Source organism: Ambystoma mexicanum, chromosome 9, assembly GCF_040938575.1.
Source record: "Ambystoma mexicanum isolate Mex_15411 chromosome 9, UKY_AmexF1_1, whole genome shotgun sequence".
Classification (NCBI taxonomy): domain Eukaryota; kingdom Metazoa; phylum Chordata; class Amphibia; order Caudata; family Ambystomatidae; genus Ambystoma; species Ambystoma mexicanum.
In genome coordinates, this window is record NC_090931.1 from 455665414 (window position 1) to 455692102 (window position 26689).

Here is a 26689-nt window from a genome sequence, read left to right on the forward strand (position 1 = left end):
GAGGTCAAATACTTCAGGTTTAAATGCCAAGAGGAACAGGTGGGTTTCCACTGTTACTTTGAGCTTTAATATTTGGTATCATCCGCAGAGGGTAAAAAGGGAGTTCCAACGAAAGGGGCCTGTAAAATATAGGGTGTTCCTCTAAAACTACTGTACTCCAAAAGATGAGAAACAAGCATGCTCTTGGAGACTAGCCTTATGAACCTGTCCGGAGGGACTTGGATGAGCATTGACTATCATGACTATTTTTACTGAATTTGTACCCATTTATAGGGATATCAGCATAAATTATGCAAATCAACCTCCATCTCTTTCCAATGGCATCTGCAGGTCAAAAACTAATTGTTAGTGTATTGGCTATTGCTCAAAATAAGAACACATTCTGCTATGTGAGACAAAACGGATGTTCTCCCAATCTGAGGCTCTGGACGGCTTACTTTGAGTAGAGCCTATTTACATTCAAATAAATAGTTTTAATTCATCTGAGGCACAAAGGTTAAGTAGAGCACTACATAATTAAGGCTGGCTAAACATTGGACTTCTGTGGACATGAACTCATCTAGTAAGAATACAAAAATGAATTCTTCAGCATGGGAATAAGGAATACCCAAAAGTATTGAAATGTCTTCAAATTTTTACTTTCACTAGTCTTGGATGCCATATTATTGTGGAACAGACGCCCATTAGAGCCCAGGAATTCCTGTGCTTGTTTGTGTTGCTTGGTATGGCACCCCACATGCAGAGGTAAAGGTGCTTTGCGGTGCTTCAGGCAGATGGAAAGGTGCACACGGCACTGCTCCTAATGCTAGGATTGGCAGACATTTGTATCAGCAACCTGTGTGGGTACCACAACATGCAGTTTCGCAAATGAGATGGACAAGGGCAGGGAGGCTGGACGAAAACCCATTCAAGGCATGCCCTAGGCTTGCAGTCCTATGGATTCAAGCTGCTGAGAAGCAGCAGGGGGGCGTAGAGGAGATGTGAGGCGGAGGGCAAAGGGGACTCCCAGGAGTAGACATTGATAGGCACACTGTACAGAGGTCCAACAGAGTCAGCCAGTATATTCTAAAAAAAAAGACCTTCCTCTTTTCTAGATATGTAGGGAGAGTGACGCTGGCTTGGCTTCCTGTGGTGCACTAATTGCTGGAAATAGTGGAAATATTTGTGCAGGTTGAAGAAAGCCACTCTCAAGTGTTTCCATTTAGGAATTCGTCAGCCAGTCTATGCTTGTATGCAGCGAGGACAGGTTAGCAAGATTTCATCAAAGTCATAACTGTTGCCATCCTTTCCAGATGGCGAGTCATGGCTGCGCCCCATGCGCATGGTTATCGATGTTGAACAGTGGGCTAGGTTGTGCAATCCATCTAAAGGGCAGGGGTCAGGGCTGCCTGCCCCTAAGAGTGTAATGGTGATCCCTGGGGGGAGGGAGGGGATCTCATGGTTAGATTCATAGATTCCCCAGGGAGGTTTCAGCCATCTTATCCCAGGGTGTGGCCATACGTGTCGTCTATTGCAGGAAGGTTCATGGCTTTGTGGCACAGGTCATGCCTGTATCCATTAGCTAGGATCATGGATAGAGTTCCAAGGTCATGGGTACGACTGTGCATCAATAAGTGGAGTAATGTCCGATTTGCACAGACCAAGTTATGGTTGTGCCTTCAAAAAGGAGGTTTCATGGCTATGCACAAATCAGGGTAGAGAGACTGGAGGGACGGGAGAGGATCCGGAGTATCAAGGTTGTATTCCCAAATGGAGGCTTATGCCAGTTTGTCTATTGGTAAAAGGGTACGGTTGGACTGATGGTTAGAGCCATCCCTATGAACCCACAGCATGATAATGACCAGCTAACCATATTGAGTTGCCCAAACAGCACAAGTGTAAATGGTGAGCAAGTCTGGATCTGGATCCCGAGTTAAAATCATGTTTTAGGAGGGAACTAGCCTCTTATCATAAAGCTCTTAAGGCAGCCAAACAGTCTTATTTCGGGGCTGACATTCAATCAGCTGCAAACACCCAGAAACAGTTGTTTCAGAATGTGAAAGATCTCCTTGCTCCCAGCCTAGTGTCCATCGGGATAGCCTCCCAAACAATGTGTGATGACCCATATAGTTATTTTTTTAAAATATGATCAAGACTATCGGAAACAATATCAGTATTCTAAGCTGCCCTGCTAGCATTTTTTCACTGCCTCCGTCTGACGCTGAGGTCAGTTCTTTGTTAATCAGGTTTGACTTCTTGCAGTTTATTAGCGCTGCAGAAGCGGTCAGCATTGTAAGCTAGCTAAAATCGGCTTCTTGTTTAGATGAGATTCGTCTCTCTCACTTTAAATTGATAGTGCAGGACACATATGAAATTCTTGTCAAAGCTTTAAATTCATCTCTCATGCATGGCGCTATCCCTAGGATTCTAAAACGTGCTCTGGTTATTCCTTTACTTAAAAAAGCAATCTCTGGACGCGTAATTGCTGTTTAATAATCGCCCCATTTCTTTACATCCCTTTTAAATGAAACTGCCAGAAGCTGTGGTGAGTCCTCAACTTGGGGCCTTTCTGGAAGACAACCAGGTACTAGATACTTTTCAGCTTGGTTTTCACCCCCTAATGGGCACAGAACCAGTGGAGATTTTGTGCTAGATGATTTAACTAGGATCAGAGATCAAGGCGGTGTAGCAGGTCTTATTTTATTAGACCTATCTGCCGCCTTTGATACTATTGACCACACCATCTTGTTGACTAGACTACAAAATACTGGCATCACTGGTCGAGTCCTTGAAGGTTTTCTGGAACCCTGTAAACAATCTGTTTATCTTATTTTCGATCATACTCCGTAATAGTGTCCTGAGGGGTCCCACAGGGTTCTGCACTTTGCCCTCTTCTTTTTAATGTTTATGTTCAGTCACTGGCCCACCTAATTTGCTCACTTGGTTTTCGTTTTCTTGTTTAATGCGGACAACACTCAGATCTTATTTTGGCTTGATCTGGAGTGTGATGGTACCGCCAATCATCTGAAGTTCTGTCTCGAAGCAGTGAGCCATTGAATGGGTTCAAATTGGCTGAAGTTAAATGGCGACAAAACTGAAGTCCTACTGGTGGGGCCTCTTTCGTCCTCTTTAACTTGGACCAGGGATTATTGGCCATCTGACCTGGGGCCCTTAACTGTTCCTTCCAAAGTAGTGACAAATCTTGGGGTAAAGATCGCCGGCTCCCTTTCTTTGGAGACCCAGGTTAGTTCTCTCTGTAGTGCTGCTTTTTTAAATTAAAACTACCCTACATCCCTTCTTGCTTCCATGCCTCGGTCATTGTTGCCATGATAAATGGCAGCCTTGACACTTGCAATGCGGTGCTGCTTGTCCAAACAGCAAACCTACTTGATCGGTTACAGGGCTACAAAATGCTGCAGTCCACCTGACCTTGCATCCAGTTTAATTCTCTTTGCATAATCTACTGCGCTCATCAAGGCAAAGGCTGTTTAGTTTTGCAGAAAAGAATTGGCTCCTATTGCTCTTGCTGTCTGACTCTTTCTGTTTATTGAAGGTCCCTAACTATCGTCTTGAATGATGTGGCGGCAGGGATTTTCCGTTGTGGGTCCCAAACTGTGGAACTCGTTTCCCCTTTAAGGGCTTCAATGCCAATGGTGAAGAACGGGCTATACAAATGATTGATTGATCATCCAATGGTGTTCCGCTAAATCCATCGACAATGCTACTACAAGGGAATCCATAAACACTGTCTTTGTCTGCCATACTCCTCAAACTACATGTACACTTTCTTACGCGATGCTGCAAGCAAACAAGCACCTTTCTAAGCACTCTAATAAATGACTACATATATAAGCCATGAAAGGACATGTTTCAGCTCTGCTCCTAGGAATAACAGCATCTTGCAACAGCTTTCCCAACACAACGAAGGCTCCATGAAGCAATGGAGTATCATGTTCCATTGGAAAGAAACAACAGGTTATTGCATGCAAAAGTGATCTGAGCACGAACCTTTACATTATCCATAATTGAAACTGCCTACTATAAACTAACCTACTTGACAATTTTAAAGCAACATTTGTTTCTATTTAAGATACGCCAAATAATGAAATAACAAGGATTCCAGATAGATTATCATCACAGCAATGATTTGACCTTTTTATTGAACAGCCATAGACTAGATATTCTTCACAGAAAGCAAGAATGCCTTCCAGCGGGAGCAGGTGTTGAAAGGGACCTTAATTTCCTTCTGTAATAGTCAGGTCTTCTTACCATCAGCCAGAAATTCACAGCTACATGAGGATATCGCTCCTGGCAAACAGGGACCTGGTTCACAAGTTGCAAGTTCGATGTCATCTCCACTATCTCTGCAAAGAAATGGAAGAGACATGTACAGAAATCACACAGAATAATTATCACAGTATTACATCAAATACACTCACACAAGCACAAGAATATTGGTGAAAAGCTACCAAAACATTCCCCAAAATATGACTAGAAACATAAAGGAAGCAAGCCAAAGGCTACTGTAAAATTAACCTAAACATACACATTTAGGAGGCACGTCCAGCAGTTAGTATATTACCACAAAGATACCCACAGATATAGAGACGGCACATGAAAAGGTTCTGAATGATTTCTTCAATTGTTCTAAGACAGCCTGGCATGTCAAGCAAAGGGTATCATAGCATCACGCAACATTTTAACAAACCACAAAACAACAAATACATTTTTAACTAACCAAAAACGCCTAAAAATATAATTAAAAAAAAGAACACTTTTTTTCCTGTTTTTTTATGGGGGGGGGTCCTCCCCTCAAACCTACCTTTAAAAATAAAAAAAAAAAATCATACTTTTACCCCACCCCCAACCACTATATATCATATATGGGATACATTACTCACCGTAATCGAATTTCTGATGCTTGTATCTGCTTAGATTCACATGCTGTGCATAGGCCGACATCTAGTGGAAGCTGCGGAGTATTACAGTTTGTTTTTCGAAACTCGAAAATGGGCGTCGACACAGGGCGTGCCAGTAATACTATCCCTAGTGTGACGTCCACTTTACCCAAGATCCCTCACGCGTCTAAGATCCTCAGATTGTATTTTTTCTGACATGAGGTAGCATGAGGAGTAGCGTGAGTACAGATAATCTAAGCAGATAGACAGAAAGGTAAGACTACAAGCAATCATGCGCCTTCTCTCGGAGGGGAGGAAGGGTGGGTCGCATGTGAATCTAAGCAGATACAAGCATCAGAAATACGATTACGGTGAGTAATGTATCCCTTCTGAGGCTTGTGGAATCTGCTTAGATCACATGCTGTGCATAGATTAGCGAGCAGTACCAGAAGAAGGAGGTGGGATGTGAGAAGGGTCATGAGCAAATAAGTGTCTTAGAACCACTTGTCCCACTTGTGTATCTGCCTTGGAATGGGTGTCAATGCAGTAATGCTGAGTAAAAGTGTGAATAGAGCTCCAAGTAGCTGCTTTGCAAATGGTGTCAAGGGGTACATTTGCAATGAAAGCCAGAGTGGCCCCAATGCATCTAGTAGAGTGGGCCCTTGGCATAAAAGGCAGAGTCTTTTCAGAGAGTGAGTAACACAGCTGGATACAGTTAATAATCCACTTCGAGATGGCACCTTTAGAGACGCGATCCCCCTCTCTGCCTGTAGCTACGGAGACAAACAGTTGATCTGTGTTTCTTAGCGGTCTGGTTTTATTTACATAGTAGAGGACCGCCCTACGCACATCTAGGGTGTCTAGTTTCACCTCAGCCGAGCTTTGCGGGTTCTGGAAGAAAGCCGGAAGCTCGATGGACTGGTTTACATGGAATTTTGATATAAATTTAGGCGAGAACCTAGGGTGTGTGCGTAAAACCAGTTTGTCTTTATGGATAGTAAAGAAGGGATCCTGCACTGACAGAGCCTGAATTTCACTGACCCTTCTTATAGAAGTAATAGCTACTAAGAAGGCCGTTTTATAAGTCAGGTGTTTGAGACTGCTTCTATGCATGGGTTCGAAAGGGGGGCCCATGAGCTTGGCTAGCACCACATTAAGGTCCCACCCTGGTGGTGGGTTTGAAATAGGAGGGTGAAGTCTCTTTACACCTTCCATGAAGGCTTTAACTACTGGTACTTTCCACCACAAAACCTTGCTATGGGAAGTGGTGTAAGCCGAGAGGGATGCCAGGTGTACTTTCAGTGAGTTAAAAACCAATCCTGCATCTAGCAGGTGGAGCATGTATGTAACAATAGTGGAAGGAGTGCAATCAACTGGGTTGATTTGTCTACTCTGGCACCAGATAACAAACCTCTTCCACTTGTCAAAGTAACAGTGCCTTGTGTTTGGTTTCCTAGATTCCTTTAGGATGTCCATACACCTCTGTGGTAAATTGAGGTGTCCAAACTCTATGACCTCAGGAGCCATGCTTCCAGGTTCATTGAGTTGGGTTGCTGGTGCACTGTTTGACCTTGGTGCTGGGACAGTAGGTTGTACCAGGCTGGAAGTTTGATGGGCTCGCACACTGCCATCCTGCGTAGGTGTGGGAACCACGGTTGTCTTGCCCACATGGGAGCAACTAGGACGAGCATCATCGACTCCCTGTTCATCTTGTTCACCACCTTCCTGATGAGAGGAGTTGGTGGAAAAGCGTACGCAAACATCCCTGACCAGTTCATCCACAGGGCGTTCCCCTGGGAGTCTGGTTGGGGGAACCTGGATGCAAATCCTGGGCATTGTCTGTTTTCGCTTGTGGCGAATAAGTCTATAGTGGGGAAACCCCACTGAGAGAAGAGATCTTCTACGACCTCTCTGTGAAGAACCCATTCGTGTTCCTCTGGGAGGGAGTCTCTGCTCAGAGCATCCGCTAGAGAATTGAGCTCCCCTGGAACATGTTGAGATGACAGGAAGATGTTCCGTCTGAGTGCCCATATCCAGATTTTCTGGGCAAGCTTGGACAGATTTGGCGAGCGAGTCCCTCCTTGCTTGTTCAGGTAGAACATGGCTGTAGTGCTGTCCGTCCGGATTTGCACTGATAGGTTTAGTAGGTGGGGCTCGAACGCCTGAAGCGCTCTGAATACTGCCAGAAGCTCTAGCAGGTTGATGTGGTTCTTGGCCACTGAGTGAGACCAGAGACCCTGAGCTGTGTGGTGGAGATGGTGAGCTCCCTACCCCGTCAGACATGCATCTGTAGTGACTACTGCCTGTACTTCGGGATCGTAAAAGGGTTTCCCCTGTGCGAGATTTTCTCTTGTCCACCATTGAAGGCTTTGTACCAGTGTTGGCGAAACGACCACTAGATCGTCCCACTGACCACTTGCCTGAGACCACTGTTTCGCCAACCATTCCTGCATGGGACGCATGCGCAGGCGCGCGTGGGGGACCAGGTAAATGCATGACGCCATCATGCCCAGTAAACGCATTGCTTTGCGTACTGTTATTTGTTGACCTGACTGATAATGCGGAATTTGCAGTAGTATATTCCGAATTCTTTCTTCTGAAGGAAAGGTCAACCCCTCCTGGGTATCCAGGATTGCTCCTAGGAATTGTTTTGAGGTGCTTGGCACCAGGCTTGACTTCTTCTCGTTGATTGAGAAGCCTAACTCATGGAGGAGGTCGATAGTCCTTTGAATGTTTGTCCTGCAAATTCCTGGGGTTTCCCCCGTTATGAGCCAGTCGTCCAGATAAGGGTAGACTGGGATTGCCTCCCTGCGTAGGTGTGCAGCCGCCACCGCCAGTACCTTGGTGAATACCCTTGGTGCTGAAGATATCCCGAAGGGCAGTACCTTGAATTGGTAGTGCCGACTGTCCACCTTGAAGCGCAAGTACTTTCTGTGCGCTGGGAACATGGAAATATGAAAATAAGCATCTTTCATATCCAAGGTTGCCATGTAATCCCCCTTTTTTAGGAGGGGGATTACCTCTTGTAGCGTGGTCATACGAAATTTTTGGGGCTTGACATACTTGTTGGCAGGCCGTAAGTCCAATACTGGGCGCATTGTCAAGTCTTTCTTTGGCACAAGGAAGTAAGTTGAATAAATACCCTTGTTTACCTGGTGTCCCGGGACGAGTTCTATCGCGTCCTTTTGTAGAAGAATGGCGATCTCCTCGAGGAGAATCTTCTGATGTTCTAAGGAGTGTACTCTTTGTCGTGGAGGATGGTTCCGGGGATGCTGCAGTAGCTCTATACAATATCGCGTGGATACTGTTGACAGCACCCATCTGTCTGATGTTATCCCTTCCCAAGCCTGGGTGAAGTTTGAAATGCGTCCCCCTACTGGGGTTGCGTGAGAAGGGACCCTGAACTGAGCGGCACTGCTTTGGTGGAGGCGTGCCGCCTCCCTTGCTGGGGCTGCCTCTGCCTTTACCACGACCTCTCCTATTACCTCTGCCGTAACCCTAGGTAGACTGTTGGTTGTTGTTCCACTGTGTACCCTGGCCCTGGGAATAGTTAGATCCTCTCTGGGAATTTTGGCCGCGTGGGCGACGAAAATTACTATTCCCTCTCTGGTTAGGGGGTTTATTGGTTAACTGGCCAAGGGATTTGAGTGTCTCGTATTCGTCCTTGGCATTTTTCAGTGCGTCTTCGACCGCCTTACCAAACAACAGATCGGCTTCCACCGGTTTGTCTAACAATGATGCCTGAGTTTCTGCCTTAAAACCAGACTGCCGTAACCACGCATGTCTCTTGATAACAGTACCTTCTGCTATCAATCTGCCTGCGTTGTCCGCGGCGTCAAAGGTTGCTTTCAAAATGCAACCAGACACGGCTCTACCCTCTGCGGAAATCCGAGCTAATTGGCCCTTTAACGGTTCAGGAGCAGAGGCTATGAGAGCCGCGACTTCTTCCCACTGATGGCAGTTGTAGCTGGCCAACAGGGTGGTGGAGTTAGCAATCCTTGCTTGATAGGCGGACGTTGAGGCTACCTTCCTGCCGAAACCGTATAGTTTTTTGCTCTCCTTGTCGGGAGGAGCTTCTGACGAAGACAAGGGTGTCCCAGCCCTCTTACGAGGGTTGGTGACAACTAGGGAGTCTGGCTTCAGATGTCCTCTTATATAGAGAGGGTCAGACTGAGCTGCCCTGAAAAGTTTTTCAACCCTGGGATTGACTGCTCTGGTGAGGTTTGGGTTCACCAGGGACGGATCTATTCTCTGCTGAATGGATTTAAGGATAGGGATGGTCTGGGCAACAGGCCTCCTTTCTCCCACTAACTCTTCTGCGAAGTCCCTTTCCTCCTGTACACCGTGGGTGTCAATGTGGAAATGTTCTGCTGCGCGAGCGAGAACCTCATTTAGGAGGGGTTGGTTATCGACCGGGGAGTCGGTAACCGGGGCTTCGTTCTCTACCGGGGAATCTACTCTGTATGTTTCCGGGTCATCCTCTTCTTCCTCCTGGTCCTCATCATCCCCATAGTAGCCCGTCCTGGTTTGCTCTTCTATCAACCCAAATTCTTGGTCTTCACAAAAGGAAGCCTCTCCTTGATACCGCGAGTATGGTCTTGCGTAAGGTTGTACCTCGAAGGGTTCGGACCTCATTGGAGTTTCAAACCGGGCCTTCTTACTCGGGGGGGATAGGATCAGTAGAGCCTGAGGGTGTGGCCCCTTGTGGATCATACGAGAGGAAATGTTCTGGATTCTTATCATAAAAATCAGCCAAAGAAGACATTCTTGACATGACCCTATCTATGTCTTCACTGGACCATTTTTTGGAACAGGGAATGACTCTCTCAGCAAGTCTATGGGATTTATCTTGAGTAGCTTTGCTGGTTGTGGACCTATCAGCAGACCTGGGCTTGTCTGTCTGTTTAGGGGGGGTGGAGTGTTTCACAGGTGTGGAAGAATGTACAGGTAGTTTCTTCTGCTGTTTTCCCCCCTCCCCGTGCGTAGAAACATTTTTTCCCTGTCCCTTAGTGGCTCTGGAGTTTTTCGACGCATGGCGTCGAGGATCAGGAGAGGTGTCCCTGTCCTTCGAGCGTGGGGCCTCGCTGGCTTTAATTGCGGGCTCCGACTCCTGGAGCGCAGCCTGGGGGTGGAAGTCGTCTTTGTCTTCCGACGATCGAACTTCTGTTAGCCTAGGGAGCGAGGCACTCTTGGCAAGAGTGGATGATTGCCTGGAGTCATGCGGCGATCTTGATCGAGAGCGCCCAGAGGACACCGAATCGGACCGTTCTGTCTGTGCCTCTTTCCGAGAACTCGACGTCGTCGAGTCTCGGTTGGACTTAGTGTGTTTAGTGTGTGTAGTATGTGAAGCGCTTGTGTCGCCGGGGGTCTTCCCCATAGCCGCCCTGCCGGACGACCTTCCGAGGTCGGGGACCAGCGCTCGGCTGTCTTTCGACGCCGTAATGCCCTCGCCGTCCGAAAGTATGGCGTCGCTGCCATCGCTGAAGGCGCCCTCCGCTGCCATGGCCGCCTGCCTGGCGTGGTGGGCCCAACGCTTCGTCGAACGGTCCTTAAGTGTCTTAGGTTTAAACCTACTACACGCTCTGCAGTTCGCTTCGGGGTGGTCCCTCGGCAAGCAGAGATTGCACATCTAGTGGAAGCTGCAGAGTATTACAATTTGTTTTTCGAAACTCGAAAATGGGCGTCGACATAGGACGTGCCAGTAATACTATCCCTAGTGTGACGTCCACTGTACCCATGATCCCTCACACGTGCAAGACCCTCAGATTGTATTTTTTCTGACATGAGGTAGCATGAGGAGTAGCATGAGTACAGATTATCCAAGCAGATAAATAGATAAGACTACAAGCATCCATGCGCCTTCTCTCAGAGGGGAGGAAGGGCGGACGCATGTGAATCTAAGCAGATACAAGCATCAGAAATACGATTACGGTGAGTAATTTATCCCTTCTGAGGCTTGTGGAATCTGCTTAGATCAATTGCTGTGCATAGATTAGCGAACAGTGTTAGAAGAAGGAGGTGGGATGTGAGAAGGGTCATGAGCAAATAAATGTCTTAGAACTGCTTGTCCCACTTGAGCCTCTGTCTTGGAATGAGTGTCAATGAAGTAGTGCTGAGTAAAAGTGTGAATAGAGCTCCATGTAGCTGTCTTGCAAATGTTGTCGAGGCGTACATTTGCAATGAAAACCAGAGTGGCCCCAGTGCCTCTAGTGGAGTGGGCTCTTGGCGTAAAAGGCAGAGTTCTTTCAGAAAGGGAGTAACATAGCTGGATACAATTGACTAACCACTTCGAGATGGCACCTTTAGAGACGCGATCTCCCTCTCTGCCTGTAGCTACAGAGACAAACAGTTGGTCTGTTTTCCTTAGTGGCCTGGTCTTGTCTACATAGTAGAGGACCGCTCTTCACACCTCTAGAGTGTGTAGTTTCACCTCAGCAGAGCGTTTGGGTTCTTGGAAGAAGGCCGGAAGCTCAATGGACTGGTTAACGTGGAATTTAGAAATTAACTTAGGTGAGAACCTAGGGTGTGTTCGTAGAACCAGTTTATCCTTATGAACAGTAAAGAAAGGATCCTGCACTGACAGAGCCTGGATTTCACTGACCCTTCTTATGGAAGTAATGGCTACTAAGAAGGCAGTTTTATAGGTCAGATTTTTGAGACTGGCTTTATGCATGGGTTCAAAGGGTGGCCGCATGAGTTTAGCAAGCATCACATTAAGGTCACTGTCCACCAGTGAAGACTTTGTACAAGTGTTGGCGAAACGACCACTAGATCGTCACACGGACCACTTGCCTGAGACCACTGTTTCGCCAACCATTCTTGCATGGGTCGCATGCGCAGGCGCGTGTTGGGGACCAGGTAAATACATGACGCCATCATGCCTATCAAACACATCGCTTTGCTCACCCTTATCTGGCGACCGGGCTGGTATAGAGGAATTTGCAGTAGTAGATTCTGAATTCTTTCGAAAGGCCAACCCCTCTTGAGTGTTTAAGACCGCTCTTAGGAACTGTTTGGAGGTGCTTAGCACCAGACTTGATTTTTTCTCGTTTATGGAGAAACCCAAATCGAAGAGGAGGTCGATCGTTCTTTGAATGTTTAATCTGCAAATTACTGGGGTCTCCCCCGTGATGAGCCAGTCGTCCAGGTAAGGGTACACCTGGATTGCCTCCCTGCGCAGGTGTGCCGCCGTCACCACCAGTACCTTGGTGAATACCCTTGGAGCCGAGGCTATGCCGAAGGGCAGCACCTTGAACTGGTAGTGCTGACTGTTCACCTTGAAGCACAAGAATCTTCTGTGCGCTGGGAACATGGAAATATGAAAATAGGCATCTTTCATGTCCAATGTTGCCATGTAATCCCCCTTTTTTAGGAGGGGGATTACCTCTTGGAGAGAAGTCATGCAAAACTTTTGGGGCTTGACATACTTGTTTGCAGGGCGCATGTCTAATACTAGGCGCGTTGTCAAATGTTTTTTTGGCACAAGGAAGTAAGTTGAATAAATACTCTTGTTTACCTGGTTGCCCGGGATGAGTTCTATCGCGTCCTTTGCTAGAAGATTGACGATCTCCTCGAGGAGGATCTTTTGGTGGTCCAAGGAATGTATCTTGATGTGGAGGGTGGTTTCGGGGACGCTCAAGCAGTTCTATGCAGTATCCTGTGGACACTGTGGACAGCACCCATCTGTCTGATGTAATCCCTTATCAAGCTTGGGTGAAGTTGGAAATGCGTCCCCCTACTGGGGATGCATGAGAAGGGACCCTGAGCGCAGCGTCACTGTTTTGCAGGAGGCGTGCCGCCTCTGCTGGGGCTGCCTCTACCTCTACCACGGCCCCTTTTGTTTCCTCTGCCGTAACTCTGGGTAGTCTGCTGGTTGTTACCCCATGATGTACCCTGCCCCTGTGTGTAATTGGAGCCCCTTCGTGAATTTTGGCGTGTGGGCAACGAAAATTACCATTGACTCTTTGATTAGGGGGCTTGTTGGTCAACTGCCCCAGGGATTTTAGAGTATCATACTCTTCTTTGGCAGTTTTTAATTCATCCTCAACCGCCTTGCCAAATAGGAGATTTGGTTCCACCGGCATGTCAATTAGGGATGCTTGTGTCTCGGGTTTAAACTCTGACTGTCTTAACCAAGCATGCCTCTTAATGACGTGCTCTCTGCTATGAGCTGCCCGCATTATCGCGGCATCAAAGGTTGCTTTAAGGATGCAACTGGACACGGCTCTCCCCTCCGACGCGACCTGGGCCAAATGACCCTTTAGTGGTTCCGGTGCGGAGTCAATGAGGGCAGCTACCTGCTCCCACTGGTGGCAACTGCAACTTGCCAGAAGAGTGGTGGTGTTGCCAATCCTTATCTGGTAAGCGGAAGTGGAGGCTACCTTCCTTCCCAACCCGTAAATTCTCTTGCTCTCCTTGTCTGGGGGGGAGGGGCTCAGATGATGATGATAGAGGTGTCCCTGTCCTCTTTCTGGTGTTAGTAACTACCAAGGAGTCGGGCTTCAGTTGACCCCTTATGTAAAGAGGGTCTGACTGGGCGGCCCTGAACAGTTTCTCGATTCTGGGGTTAACAGCCCTGGTGAGGTTAGGAGTAAGAAGGGAAGGATCAATTCTTCGTTGGATGGACTTGAGAATTGGAATGGCTTGGGCAATGGGTCTCTTCTATCCCACTAGTTCTTCTGCAAAGTCCCTCTCCTCCTCTGCCCCCTGAGTGTCTATGCGGAAGTGCTCTGCCGCCCTAGCCAAGACCTAATTTAGGAGGGGCTTGTTGTCTACTGGAGAGTCGGTAACCTGAGGCTCTTTGTGAACAGGAGAGTCTATCCTGTAGACTTCTGCGACGTAATCCTGCTCCGCCTCTTGGCCCTCGTCATCCGCATAATAGTCCACCCCAGTTTGGTCATCCAACATTACCAAGTCTGGATCCCCATCGTACTGTTGTGGATCCTCACCATACTGAGTGTAAGGCTGTATGTAAAAAGTGTCTGAAATCAGTCCCTGAGTTGGAGTCTCAACCCGAGGTTTCTTAGTAGGGGGCTGAGGGTCCCTGGATCCTGAAGGAGTAGCACTGTCCGGGGTATAGGTGAGGAAGTGCTCTGGGTTCTTGGAGTAGAAGTCAGCTAGGGAGGACATTCTAGTCATTAACCTGTCTATATCTTCACTGGTCCACTTTTTGGAGCTGGGAATGACCATTTCCTGAGAGGGTTCCCCTTCTATTCCTTGTTTGGACCTAGGGGCCTCGACAGGGGTCTTGGATTTATGCTTATCTGAAGACTTAGAATGGTCCTTATGTGTCTGTGGTGCAGAAGAAGGGTGAGATAGTTTCTTCTGCCGTTTACCCCCTGAGTAGAAGAGTGTTGCCCTGATGTTTTCACCTTCTCTGAGCTTTTCGACGCCTGGCGTCGAGATTCGGGGGTAGTGTCTCTTTCTTTCGAGTGAGCACGTCGGGACTCGGAAGCAGCCGCCAAACGGTCTGCCAGAGCCGACTTCTGTTGTGCGGCTTGGGGCTGGAGGTCGGATTCGTCTTCTGACGAGTGTACCTCCGTGACTTTGGTGAGTAAGGCACTTTTGGCAACTGTGGATGGTTGCCTCGTGCCGTGCGGCGATCTTGACCGGGAACGCCCAGAGGACACCAATTCAGTGGACCACTCTCTTCGTGCCTCTTTCCGAGAACTCGACACACGTGTCGAGTCTCGGTTGGACTTCAAGTGTCTAAGGTGTAGAAGTGGTGTGGGTAGCGCTCGTGTTGCCGGGTATGTTCCCCATAACTGCCCTGCCGGACAATCTTCCGAGGTCGGGGACTTGCACTTGGGCATCTTTCGACACCTCTTTGCCCTCGCCGTCTGAAAGTACGGCGTCGCTGCCATCACTGAAGGTGCCCTCCGTTTCCATGGCCTCGAGTTGCCTGCTGTGGTGGGCTCAACGTTTGGTCGAGCGGTCCTTTAGTGTTTTCGCCTTGAACCAGCTACACGCTCTGCAGTTCGCCTTGGGGTGATCCCTCGGCAAGCAGAGGTTACAGGTGGCGTGTTTGTCAATCCAAGGGTACTTGCGGTTGCACTTGGGGCAACATTTAAATGGGGTACCCTCCATACGCACCCTGTGGCAGCGGGCTAGTGTGTGTAGGAAAAGTAAGAGTGTAGAGTATGTTTCCACCCCCCACTCTCCCTACTTGCAGGGCCGAGGCCAGAGGCCTTCCGAGGCCCAAAGTCCGTCATGCAGCTCTCGACGGTTGTTTGTTCTTCGGACCGGCGTTGATCTTCGAACTTCGATGTCTCGACGTGGGAGTGGAAGAACGGGGAAATTAATATGATATTTAGCAAAATATGGCTGAAAGCCAGTGAACTCCGCGCAATGCTTCCGACAAGCATGGCGGAAAAAAACAATCTGCGGGTCCTACACGAGTGAGGGATCATGGGTACAGTGGACATCACACTAGGGATAGTATTACTGGCACGCCCTGTGTCGACGCCCATTTTCGAGTTTCGAAAAACAAACTAATACTGCGCAGCTTCCACTAGATGTCGGCCTATGCACAGCATGTGATCTAAGCAGATTCCACAAGCCTCAGAGATATATATATATATATATATATATATATATATATATATATATATGACAATGCATTACTTACCGTAAAAGCATTTCTGATGGTTGTATCTGCTTAGATTCACATGCTGTGCATAGGTCCGACATCCAGTGGTCACTGCGGAGTATTGCATTTTGTTTTTCGTAGTCGAAAAGGGGACGTCGACAAGGCGTGTCTGTAACACTATCCCTATAGTGACGTGCGTTGTACCCACAATCCCTCACGCGTCGAGGTCCCTCTGTTTGTATTTTTCTGCCCTGAGGGAGCCTTCTAGACGTGAGTGAGTACAGAAAAGAGAGAAATATAGAAAAAGGATGTCTATGTTCCTTCCATCCAAGCGGGGAGGAAGGGTGGGCGCATGTGAATCTAAGCAGATACAACCATCAGAAATGCTTTTACGGTATGTAATGCATTGTCTTCTGATGTTTGTTAATCTGCTTAGAATCACATGCTGTGCATAGACTAGCGAGCAGTACCCGGAGTTGGCGGTGGGTTATGAGAAGGAACAGTAGAGAAAAGATGTCTTAATACTGCCTGTCCCACCTGGGAGTCAGATCTAGAGTGTGCATCTAGACAGTAGTGTTTTGTAAAGGTGTGCACAGAACTCCAGGTAGCCGCTTTGCAGATGGACTCAAGGGGAACATTTGCAATGAATGCTATGGACGCCCCCGTGCCTCGAGTAGAATGTGCTCTTGGCCTAAAGGGCAGTTCTCTCTTAGCAAGAGTATAGCAGAGAGTGATGCATTGAACAATCCATCTAGAAATAGTGGACTTTGAAACTGCATCCCCTTCTCTTCCTGCTGCCACCGAGATGAAGAACTGATTAGTCTTCCTCAGTGGTCTGGTTCTTTCCATGTAGAACATGACCGCTCTGCGGACATCTAGTGTGTGCAGAGTCCTTTCTCCCAAGTTGGAAGGATTTTGAAAGAACGCTGGTAGTTCTATAGACTGGTTTACGTGGAATTTTGAGATGAATTACAGAGCAAACCTTGGGTGAGTGCGTAGAACCACTTTATCTCTGTGAACTGTAACAAAGGGGTCTAGAACAGAAAGAGCCTGTAGTTCACTTACTCTCCTGATGGAGGTGATAGCTATTAGAAAAGCAGTCTTAAGAGTGAGGTCTTTAAGAGATGCTTTGTGCATGGGTTCAAACGGTGAGCCCATGAGTCTGGTAAGTACCACGTTAAGGTCCCATCCGGGAGCTGGGTCAGCTATCGGGGGGTGTATTCTCTTTACTCCCTCCATGAAGGCCTTTATAACAGGGATCCTTCACCACGACACTTTGAGTTGGGAAGTGGTGTATGCAGAAAGTGCCGCTAGGTGGACTTTAATGGAATTGAACACTAGACCTGAATTCAATAAATGGGTCAGGTATAGAACAATATGTGTGGGAGAACAGTCAATTGGGTTGATGCTCTTTCCTCTGCACCAGATGACAAATCTCTTCCATTTGCTAGAATAGCAGTGGCGAGTGTTAGGTTTTCTGGCTTCCCTGAGAATGTCCATGCATCTCTGCGGGAGCTGTAGATGTCCAAATTCTATGATTTCAGGAGCCAGGCTGCTAAGTTCATGTTCTGGGGGCATGGATGCAGAGTCCTGCCCCTGTCTTGTGACAGCATGTTGTACGGGCAGGGGAGTTTCACTGGGGGAGATAGAGACATCTCCATCAAGTGAGCGAACCATGGCTGTCGGGCCCACATTGGGGCCACCAGTATCATGGTTACTTGTTCCTGGTGCATCTTGTGCACCACCTTGTTGAGAAGGGGAGTCGGGGGAAAAGCGTAAACAAATTTCCCTGACCATTGAATCGACAGACCGTTCCCCTTGGATTGGTTCTGGGGGTACCTGGAGGCGTAACTTTGGCATTGTGAGTTCTCCAGGGTTGCGAACAGGTCTATTTCTGGGAATCCCCATTGCGTGAAGACGTCGAAGACCATGTCTTCGTGCAGTCTCCATTCGTACTCTTCGGGCAGGGGGAAATCCCTGCTGAGTTTGTCTGCCAGAAGATTGAGTTCCCCTGGTACATGTTGTGACAGAAGGAACATATTCTGTTTGAGAGCCCACTTCCATATGTTTTGGGCCAGTTTGGACAGTCCTGGAGAGTGGGTTCCCCCCTGCTTTTTGATGTAATACATGGCTGTGGTGCTGTCTGTAAGGACCATCACTGTCCTGCCTTGTAGGTGTTCCTGGAAGGCTTTTAGCGCCTTGAACACCGCTAGTAGCTCCAGAAGATTGATGTGTTTGGATGCTACGTTCGGAGTCCACTCTCCGTGAGCAGTCTGATGGGATATGTGAGCCCCCCATCCTGTGAGGGATGCGTCTGTGGTTACCGTAGCGAGAGAACTAGGGCCTGCGAGACCACCACTTGATCGTCCCATAGTCCGCTGGCCTGACACCACTGGCTGTTGAGCCACTCTTGCATTGGGCGCATGCGCAGGCGCGCGTGAGGTACCAAATAAATACACGACGCCATCATGCCTAGCAAGCGCATTGCTTTGCGTACCGTCACCTCTCGACCGGTCACATATTGAGGGATCTGAAACAGCATGTTTTGGACCCTCTCTTTGGAGGAGAAGACGAGGCCGTCCTTTGTTTGAATTAGAGCCCCTAGGAATTGTTTGATTTGGCTGGGGTCTAGGCTGGACTTCTTTTCGTTGATGGAGAAGCCCAACTGGAACAAAAGGTCTACAGTCTTTTGGGTATTGGAGAAGCATGTTTCGTAAGTATCCCCTGTTATGAGCCAGTCGTCGAGGTAAGGGTAAACTGGGATGGACAACCTGCGCAGGTGGGCCGCTGCCACTGCCAGCACCTTCGTGAATACCCTCGGTTCTGATGCTATGCCGAAGGGTAGCACTCTGAACTGGTAGTATTTGCCCTCTATCATGAACCGGAGGTATTTTCTGTGCGCTGGCAACATTAAAATATGAAAGTATGCATCTTTCATGTCCAATGTTGTCATGTAATCTCCCTGTGATAGCAGTGGGATCACTTCTTGTAAGGTCACCATACGAAACTTTTGGGGTTTGATAAACTTGTTCGCTGGGCGCAGATCTAATACAGGGCGCATGGTTAGATCCTTTTTGGGTACAAGGAAGTACACTGAATAAATACCTTCCGTTACCTGAGATAGAGGTACGACCTCTATGGCTCCTTTTTCCAGCAGTTGTTGTACTTCTTGGAGAAGGATGGCAAGATGTTCCGGTGTCATGCGACGTCCCCTCGGGGGTTTGTATGTTGGGGAACTGTTGAATTCGATGCAGTATCCCTGGGCTACGGTGGAAAGTACCCAGCGGTCTGACGTTATACCCTCCCATGCTGGAAGAAAGGATGTTATCCGGCCCCCGACCGGTGTTGCATGGGAGGGGACGCGAATCTTTGCGTCACTTGGTGTTGTTGGGGGCTTGGGAGCCTCTGGGGGTGGACCCCCGGCCTCTTCCTTTGCCCCGGCGCTGGCCTCTTTGGCTGTACTGGCCACTATTGGTTTGGAAATTGGTGGCATGGTACTGTTGCTGCTGGTTTTGTTGTTGGCGTTGGCCACGAAAAAAGCGTTTGTTGCCATAGCCGGGCCTGGTAGAGGGCTTAGAGATCTGGTCAAGAGTTTTGATAGTATCGAACTCTTTTTAGCCATCTCCAGAGCCTCATCCACCGCTTTCCCGAAGAGGTTTGAGTCTTCAACAGGTTTATTTATTAAAGACGCCTGTGTCTCCGGTTTGAACCCTGAGTTGCGCAGCCATACGTGGCGTTTTAGGATTATTCCCTGAACTAGGGAACGTCCCGCAGTTTCTGCCGCATCCAGAGAGCTCTTTACAATACTCTGGTTGACCTGGGTTCCTTCGCCAATAGTTGTAAGCAGGCGTGTACGTAATGGTTCCGGCGCTTCTTCGGCGTCTTTGCGCAGTTTGGCCCACTGCGCGTCCGCATAGCTAGCGAGCAAAGAATTGTTGTTTGCAATTCTTGCCGAAAAGGCAGCCGAGGATGTAACTCTTTTTGCAAGGGCATATAACCGCTTGCCCTCCTTGTCAGGTGGTGCCTCACTGGTGGAAAGTGGTACCCCTGCCCTCTTTCTTATGTTGGTTACTACCAGGGAATCCGGAATGGAATGTCCCCTGATGTACAGCGGGTCTGAGGGTGAAGGAGTGAAAAGTTTTTCAATTCTAGGATTGACCCCTCTGATTAGTGCGGGTGTGGACAGCGAAGGGATGATTCTTCTCTTCACCGAAGCGAGGAGGGGAATGGTCTGACTGACCAGGGGTTTCTCCTTAATTACTCTTTCCACAAAGTCTAATTCAGGGGAGAGCTACCCAGTGTCCAGTTCGAAATGTGCTGCTGCTCTGCGCAACAGGGCATTAAATGTGGGCTGATCGTCAATGGGAGACGTGTTTCTAATAGGTGAATTGTCAGGAGGATTTAGGTTCAGGACATCAGTGTCGGACATATTGATGGGGATTGCCAGGGGTGAGAAGGTCCTTCTTCTGGATTCTCTCCGAAGCCTTCTCCTACCAAGTCTGGGCTGTCTTCCAGACCTTCCTCCTGGTTTGCGTCCCTTTTCCTCGTCCATAAAATCCTCCTCTTCCTCAAAATAATGTTCTTCCCCAGTGAGGTCATACACACTATGGAAGTCTGAGGCTGTGTTCTGGTGGGGATTGACTAGTCTCGGAATTTTGCCCCTGGGGTCCTCCTGAGGCCCTTCTCTTATTCTCTTGGGACTGGGAGGGTTCTGGGTATTCATAAACCTCTCCATTCTTTCCATGCAGAGATGGAGCCTTTCCATGGTTTCATGGGGTACCCCTGAGCGGTCTAGCGGGGGAAAATTGGTGTCTTGTAGCTGAAAACGGCTCGACCTCTCCCACAACGTCGAGGAAACTGTCCCGTCGCCCTCCGAAAAGCCTTCAGGTGTGTTGGGAATCACTTCGACTGAAGGAGTTCGTCCCTGTCTTTCTTCAGGCATTTTCGGCGTGTCTTTCGACCTTTGCGTAGCGCTCGACGAGTCTTTCGGCGTACGCTTGTGGGCGTCGGCTACCACGATCCTCGCCAAGCTCTCAGCGACTCGTTTGTCAGCGGAGGGCTGTGGTTTCGACGTTATGGGTGTCGATCGCTCTATGGCGGCATGCGCTTTCTGCTGATGCGCGCCGGCCAATGATTTGGGGGCGGCGCCCTTATTTGCCGAAAGCCCAGTCGCTGGTCGCGGCTGCGGTTGCGAGAGGGGCTTCGAACCCGAACGGTCCGAGGAGGCCGCCGGTGAAACCTGCGTCTCCTTGGGCGCTGATGCTCTCTTCGCCTTTGACGAAGAAGAGCCATGGGTTGTGTGCTTATGTGTGGTCTTGTGTGCGTCAATGTCGCCGGGGTGTTCATCCCCATAAGCAGGGCGTGAGCCGAGCCCGTCGGGGCCGGGGACAGACGACGAAGCGCGTGTGCGCTCTCTAGGGGGGTTTTCGACTTCCGTAGCGGAGGTCGTGGTATCACGTTCCTCGTCACTGTCGGAGGTAGCGACGGTGGGTGGAGCGTCGGCCTTCGACATAGCGTAGGCCGCCCACCTCTTGACCCTACGGTCTTTTAGAGTTTTCGGCTTAAGAAGCCGACAAGCCGTGCAACCTTCCTCTTTGTGATCGAGGGGCAAGCAGCGGTTACACCGTGAATGCTTGTCCTTCCAAGTAAACTTGCCCGTGCAAAACGGGCAAAACCTAAAGGGTGTCCTCTCCATAGCCGAGGCAATAAATCGTGATAACCACCCCAAGGGAAAGGAAGGGGAAAAGGAAAGGCATTCTCAGAAAAGAACTAGAGATGTCCCACGACCCCCACTCTCCCTACTGTATTTGGCCTGCGAGGCCAGGCCACGTGTTCGGCAACGCCGAAGGATCTCCTCCGCTCGTCCGCTCCGTCGAAGATCTTGCTCGGCGGAGACAGCTTCACAACAGCGTCGAGGGGGGGATCGATATGTCTATATTAATATAGGAAAAACGACCAAAGGTCGAGGAGATGAAATCTGCAATGTCTCTCGAGGAGCTCCGCGTAAAGGCGACCAGTAGCTGGGCGGAAAAAAACAATCTGAGGGACCTCGACGCGTGAGGGATTGTGGGTACAAAGCACGTCACTATAGGGATAGTGTTACAGACACGCCTTGTCGACGTCCCCTTTTCGACTACGAAAAACAAAATGCAATACTCCGCAGTGACCACTGTATGTCGGACCTATGCACAGCATGTGATTCTAAGCAGATTAACAAACATCAGAAATATATATATATATATAGTTTTAATTTTTTTCGATAGGGGTTTAGTGGTTTTCGGTTTAACAATTCCATTAGTTACTATTCATTGGTTAAAATCACTGCATACCGAGTTTGTCTTGATAGCAAGGCAGCGCAGAGCAATAAAGGTTTGAAACCCGGTCAGACGCTTAGAGACTGGTCTCCGCTGGTAAGCGCATAATAAAAGATTCATTAATTAGATGTGAAAGAGGACAGAATCCAGACAACATCTGTGCTCCCAGAACACTCCTGACCAGCAGACATATTCCAGTGAAACACCATTAATATGGTTGGTACTTTGAGATTCATCGTTTAAAATCCGCAGCTGCTTGCAGAATATGGAGACCATGTGGTTAAACAATCAGAAGTCAACACAGAGTTGGTTGTTCCACATGATAACCATCTTATTTCAGAGGTAGCTATCATATGCCATTAATGCTGCTCAAATGCCATAGGCTTAGCATCGCATGGAAAGGGCAAGAGGAGTCCTCACATGCATTAGTGCTTGCAGAGTGCATGGGTCCCTTAACACAAGCCACCTCCAACACAAAGTTCTGTCCAATGACATGCGGGTTTAGCAGGTGGACAACAACTCACACAAGGGGGAAGGGAGCATGAGCTCCTTGTTCCCCTTGCCGCCACTTTTTCTCCCTTCGCACAATGTGTGTGGAAAAGAGGGGTGTTGCTTTTGTTATTGTAAAGAGAGCCAGAAAAGGAGGGAACCATGGAGATCTATCCTGGCCAGAACCCTTCTTTACATCAAGGAACATTGTAACATTTCTACATGGTGGCATCAGGTGGATGCAGAAGGATAGTTGGGTGTGTGAACTTCAAAGGAAACTAAAGGCTTTTATGACTCCCCTCTCTGATCTCTTTTGCTGTGAATGCCACAGAAAAGAGACAGAAGAAGCAGTTGGAGGAACTAGAAAGGGCTGTTGGGACCTTTTCGTCTAAGGTCACAGTTAGGATCTTTGATGAGCCCTGGTACACTTCATTTCACAACACTCCATTTCAAAATGCTCAGCTTGTCAACCCCATACTAGTTAAAAGGTGGTAGTAAATGTTTCCTGACCCAGAATATTTATTTTACTGATCCTACGAAAGTGAGGACGCGTTTTCTTCACGTGGGCACTAATAGCACCAAATGAACTTTTCAATCCAATGAATTAACGAAAGGTGGATGTCTTCCAAGATAGAAATTATCAGGCATGTGGATTTAAGCAATGAGTAGGAGTGCAAACAGAACTTGGTAAGTGGAACCTGAAAATAGCAAGTTTCCCAAAATGCTTTTATAAACCGTGTCTAACACCACTGGTTACCCCAAAATGAAATTTAATTGCAGTGGTCTTGAAACAAATGGGGCTGAGCCACGAAGAGGTTTCCCAGAGGAGGCCTGCAGAGGCAAAAGCCAGACTGCGTCCACCACTCACAATTTGCCCTGATAATTGAATCTTGGAGGGTAAGATCTGGTGTGCTGTGGACATATAGCGAGTTGAGGAGGCAAGTGACTTTTTACGTCTGGTTAGTAGGTTGCTATTTGAAATGTTTACCTTTGACTGCATCCATCCACAAAAGAACAATTGGACTCGTAAACCTTCACTTAATGAAGGTTTGCGTGATATACACTCAGACCCAATGACTGAGGTTCAGTCCTTGTTCTTGCCCATTGGACTAGGCTACCTCTGGTTCAGTAGAGTGTAGGATAGTTAATAAAAGTCACTCCTAGGAAGGGAGGTGGATACGTTCAGTACTGTATTACCTTTAAGGGTCCTACCACAGCTCCTATGAGAAAACATTTAAGACCCTTTCAGCCAAATCCCAAAGAGAAACACAGCTTGAGCTTGTGTAATTCAAGCAGTGTCTCAAAGAAGTAAGACTTTAATAAGCTGCAAGTAACTGTGAAACAGATGAGAACTGTTTGGCTTCATTGTAGGGGAAGGAATGAGAAAATGATGGATTCAATTACAGAAGGTTGCAAGATTGCAGAAGAGCAAAATGTTTCTTTAAAGCCCTGGTGGAAATATGGGATTACCAAGTCAATTAACAAGATTGCAGGGTATGGGAAGGCCCTTACCCTGGGCGACAAATATATTTTCAAGCATGCATATGAATAATGTAAATAGATCATGCTGTTATGCAGAGTAATATATAGATATGTATTTTGTATCTACCATAACGCAAGCATTGAATATATGTGTATGATTGTTGGTACAGCCTAGGATTCTATGAAATTGTACTTCTTGAGCCGAGTACACCGAATGTGTACTTAAAAGAAACTACAACCAATCATTAAAGCAAATACATTACCCAAGAAAGGCAATAGGTTTTCTTTTTTGTTAAAAGCACTGCTAGTACAAACAAACACAAAATTCAATAATTACGACATACCCAAATGCCCATATGGATAAATAATACCCACACCAAATGCTTATGTACACATTACAACAATGATACAAATAACTAGGCAAGACTAACATAACCCATAGACAATAATAATTATATATTATTTTGTAAATACAAATGCATTAAGATCTACCCAATGTATAAATATGTATGCAAGTGGCAATTAATTCAAAGGCTTGTTTGCATCGAGACACCGCCTACATCATAATTTTATAAAAGATAACCATGGCTTTAAATGGAGATAGCTGACATTAATATCAAATTGATGAACTGGATATGAAGAATAAGATGCGATACTCATTTTAGCAAAATAGAAAAAACACCAAATTACAAAAAGTTGCAAAAAATACATTAATTAGAAAAAGAGATGATAGCCTTCACTATTATTTAAACCATTCAGAGTTTTGCAATTTATTTATTTATCGTTTTGCAATTAATCCACACCATACATTTACATTGGAGCCTACGAAGTCAGGTCTCGACTCCTTCTGCATACATTACCTTTGACAGTACTTAAGGGAACCTACTTTTATCCGCTCACATCACTATTATGTGATTCTGCAAAGTGGACATCAACTGGGTAATTAACATCAAGATTTCTAATCACTCTACATGTTCCACAATTCCCGTTTTCAACTTCCTGATCATACTACCTATAAATAATTTTGAAAAATGGCATGTAATCCCATAAAGCCCATATTCAATATTACAATGTATAAAGACTTGCGATTTGATATTTCGTATTTCAAAAACAGACAATTTCATGCAATTAATATAAATGGTGCAGGATACACAAGGAAATGAACCACAAATTTTGAAAAGTGGATGAAAAAAATAGCTGTGTGTAACATAATCTCTAATGTTTTTCCAATATATGAAACGGATACTAGATTTATTCCCAGTATGCTTTCATAAAACAGGATCTTTAAGTAACACATGAGCGTGTTTACGGAACATGACCAAGATTCTCAGCGACTTTTGCCTGGAAGTACAAATACATCTTATTGCCCTTTGGTTTATAAATATGGTTTTATATTTTCAGCTCCATTTCATTTTACGATTAACCTTTCGATATGGAAAAGTGATTTCTTCCGGTTTTTTTTCAGTAAATGGTTTATAATCTCCATCAACAAAGCAGGCTTCCATTTCATCATACGCAAGTTTAAAAACACTATTGTTAAAGCAACTCCTAGGTCGGTCAAAATTTCAATCTACTGCATTTTTCAAATGTTTCCCAGAAAATGGGCTGAATCAGCATGGAGAATGGAAGTACCAGCAGGTGACTTTTTATACATGCTGGTGGAGAGTTTGCCATCAGAGGTATGAATCCAAAGATCTAAAAGTAAAAAATTGGAGTCACTACCTTAGAATATTTTTCAAATTAAGACTGCTGCTGTTAATTAGCAAATTAATTAGAGTAGCCACTCCTTATTTTCTTTCCAAATAATAAAAAGCCCATCAATATGCGTTAGCCACATCAAAATGTGGCTGTCCCAAACGTTAGATGGATTACAGAGTACATACAGATTTGTCCAATATCCCATTAATAAATTAGCACAGGCTGGAACAAATTCAGACCCCATTGCTGTACTTCGATTATGCTGATAAAAACAAGTGTCAAACAAAAAGTAGTGTTTAAAACAAAACCAATCATCTGAATGAACATTTGAATATCTTGTAAAAGTGTCAGAGAGTGTTCCCTCAAAAAAATAATCAACTGCCTCAACACCAATATCATGACTAATGCACGCATGCAAAGATGCAACAACCAATATCAATAATAACATGGTCTTTTTGCACTGCTGTTTCTGTTGAAATTAGGCCTTTTCCCCTACTTTAAGGAAAGTCGAACCTAGGTGTTTTTGCATTGCCGTTTGTGTTAAAACTAGGAATGTTCCCCTCCTTTTAGGAAAGTCAAATCAGGGTGTTTTGCAGTGCACTGTCCCCCCCACCCCCCGTGTCTTCCATCCACACTGCTCCTGCATTCCCCTGTGGTGTGTTGCCTGCTTGTAGTCCCCTGTACCTCCTTCTGTGTGTGAACCCTCAACCTCTGGTGCTTCCTGTGGTGCGCGTCTGTGGGCTGTGGTTCCTTTCCTCCCTCACTCTCCCTTCTTCACTCCTCGCTCCCTCTAAGGTGGTCTCAATCTCCCCCATCTTCTCAAACGGCTATTCTATCTCCTATCCTATCCCCCTCACTAAGTCTGAGAGGAAAAGGTTCAAGAGGCATATCCTGGTCTCCAACCCAGGCCTCCTTATTGCTGAAACTCACATCAGCTCTTCCTCCAGGCAGTCTCTAACTGACATCCTCTTTGTTGTTTCCTATCCAGACCTATGGACCCCTCATATGGTCTCTGTTCTCTCTCCTACTCTCCCATGAATGGTGCCACCCTTTTAGAGGTCCTCATGGCCCCCTCCAATCCTCCAAGACCATCACCAAAGTCTATCGAAATGGTACCATCATGGTCCAGGGCTTCTAGCCCAATCTGCTTCTTTCTTGATCAGTGTCTCCTGCGTCTCATCAATTTCCTCCCTTTTCCTGCCACTCCTAACACCTCCCTGGCCCCTGTGCCGCCCCTGTGC

General features: G+C 47.1%; 1 protein-coding gene across 4 annotated transcripts in view; it reads right to left on the reverse strand.

The window, feature by feature from the left end:
* Positions 1-26689, reverse strand: part of SH2B2 (SH2B adaptor protein 2) — an 880732-nt gene that overhangs the window by 388304 nt on the left and 465739 nt on the right. For all 4 annotated transcript variants that reach the window (XM_069614985.1, XM_069614983.1, XM_069614984.1 and 1 more), the window contains exon 5: positions 4249-4343. In XM_069614985.1, coding sequence (XP_069471086.1) covers positions 4249-4343 — 95 coding nt within the window. The remainder of the gene's footprint in view (positions 1-4248; positions 4344-26689) is intronic.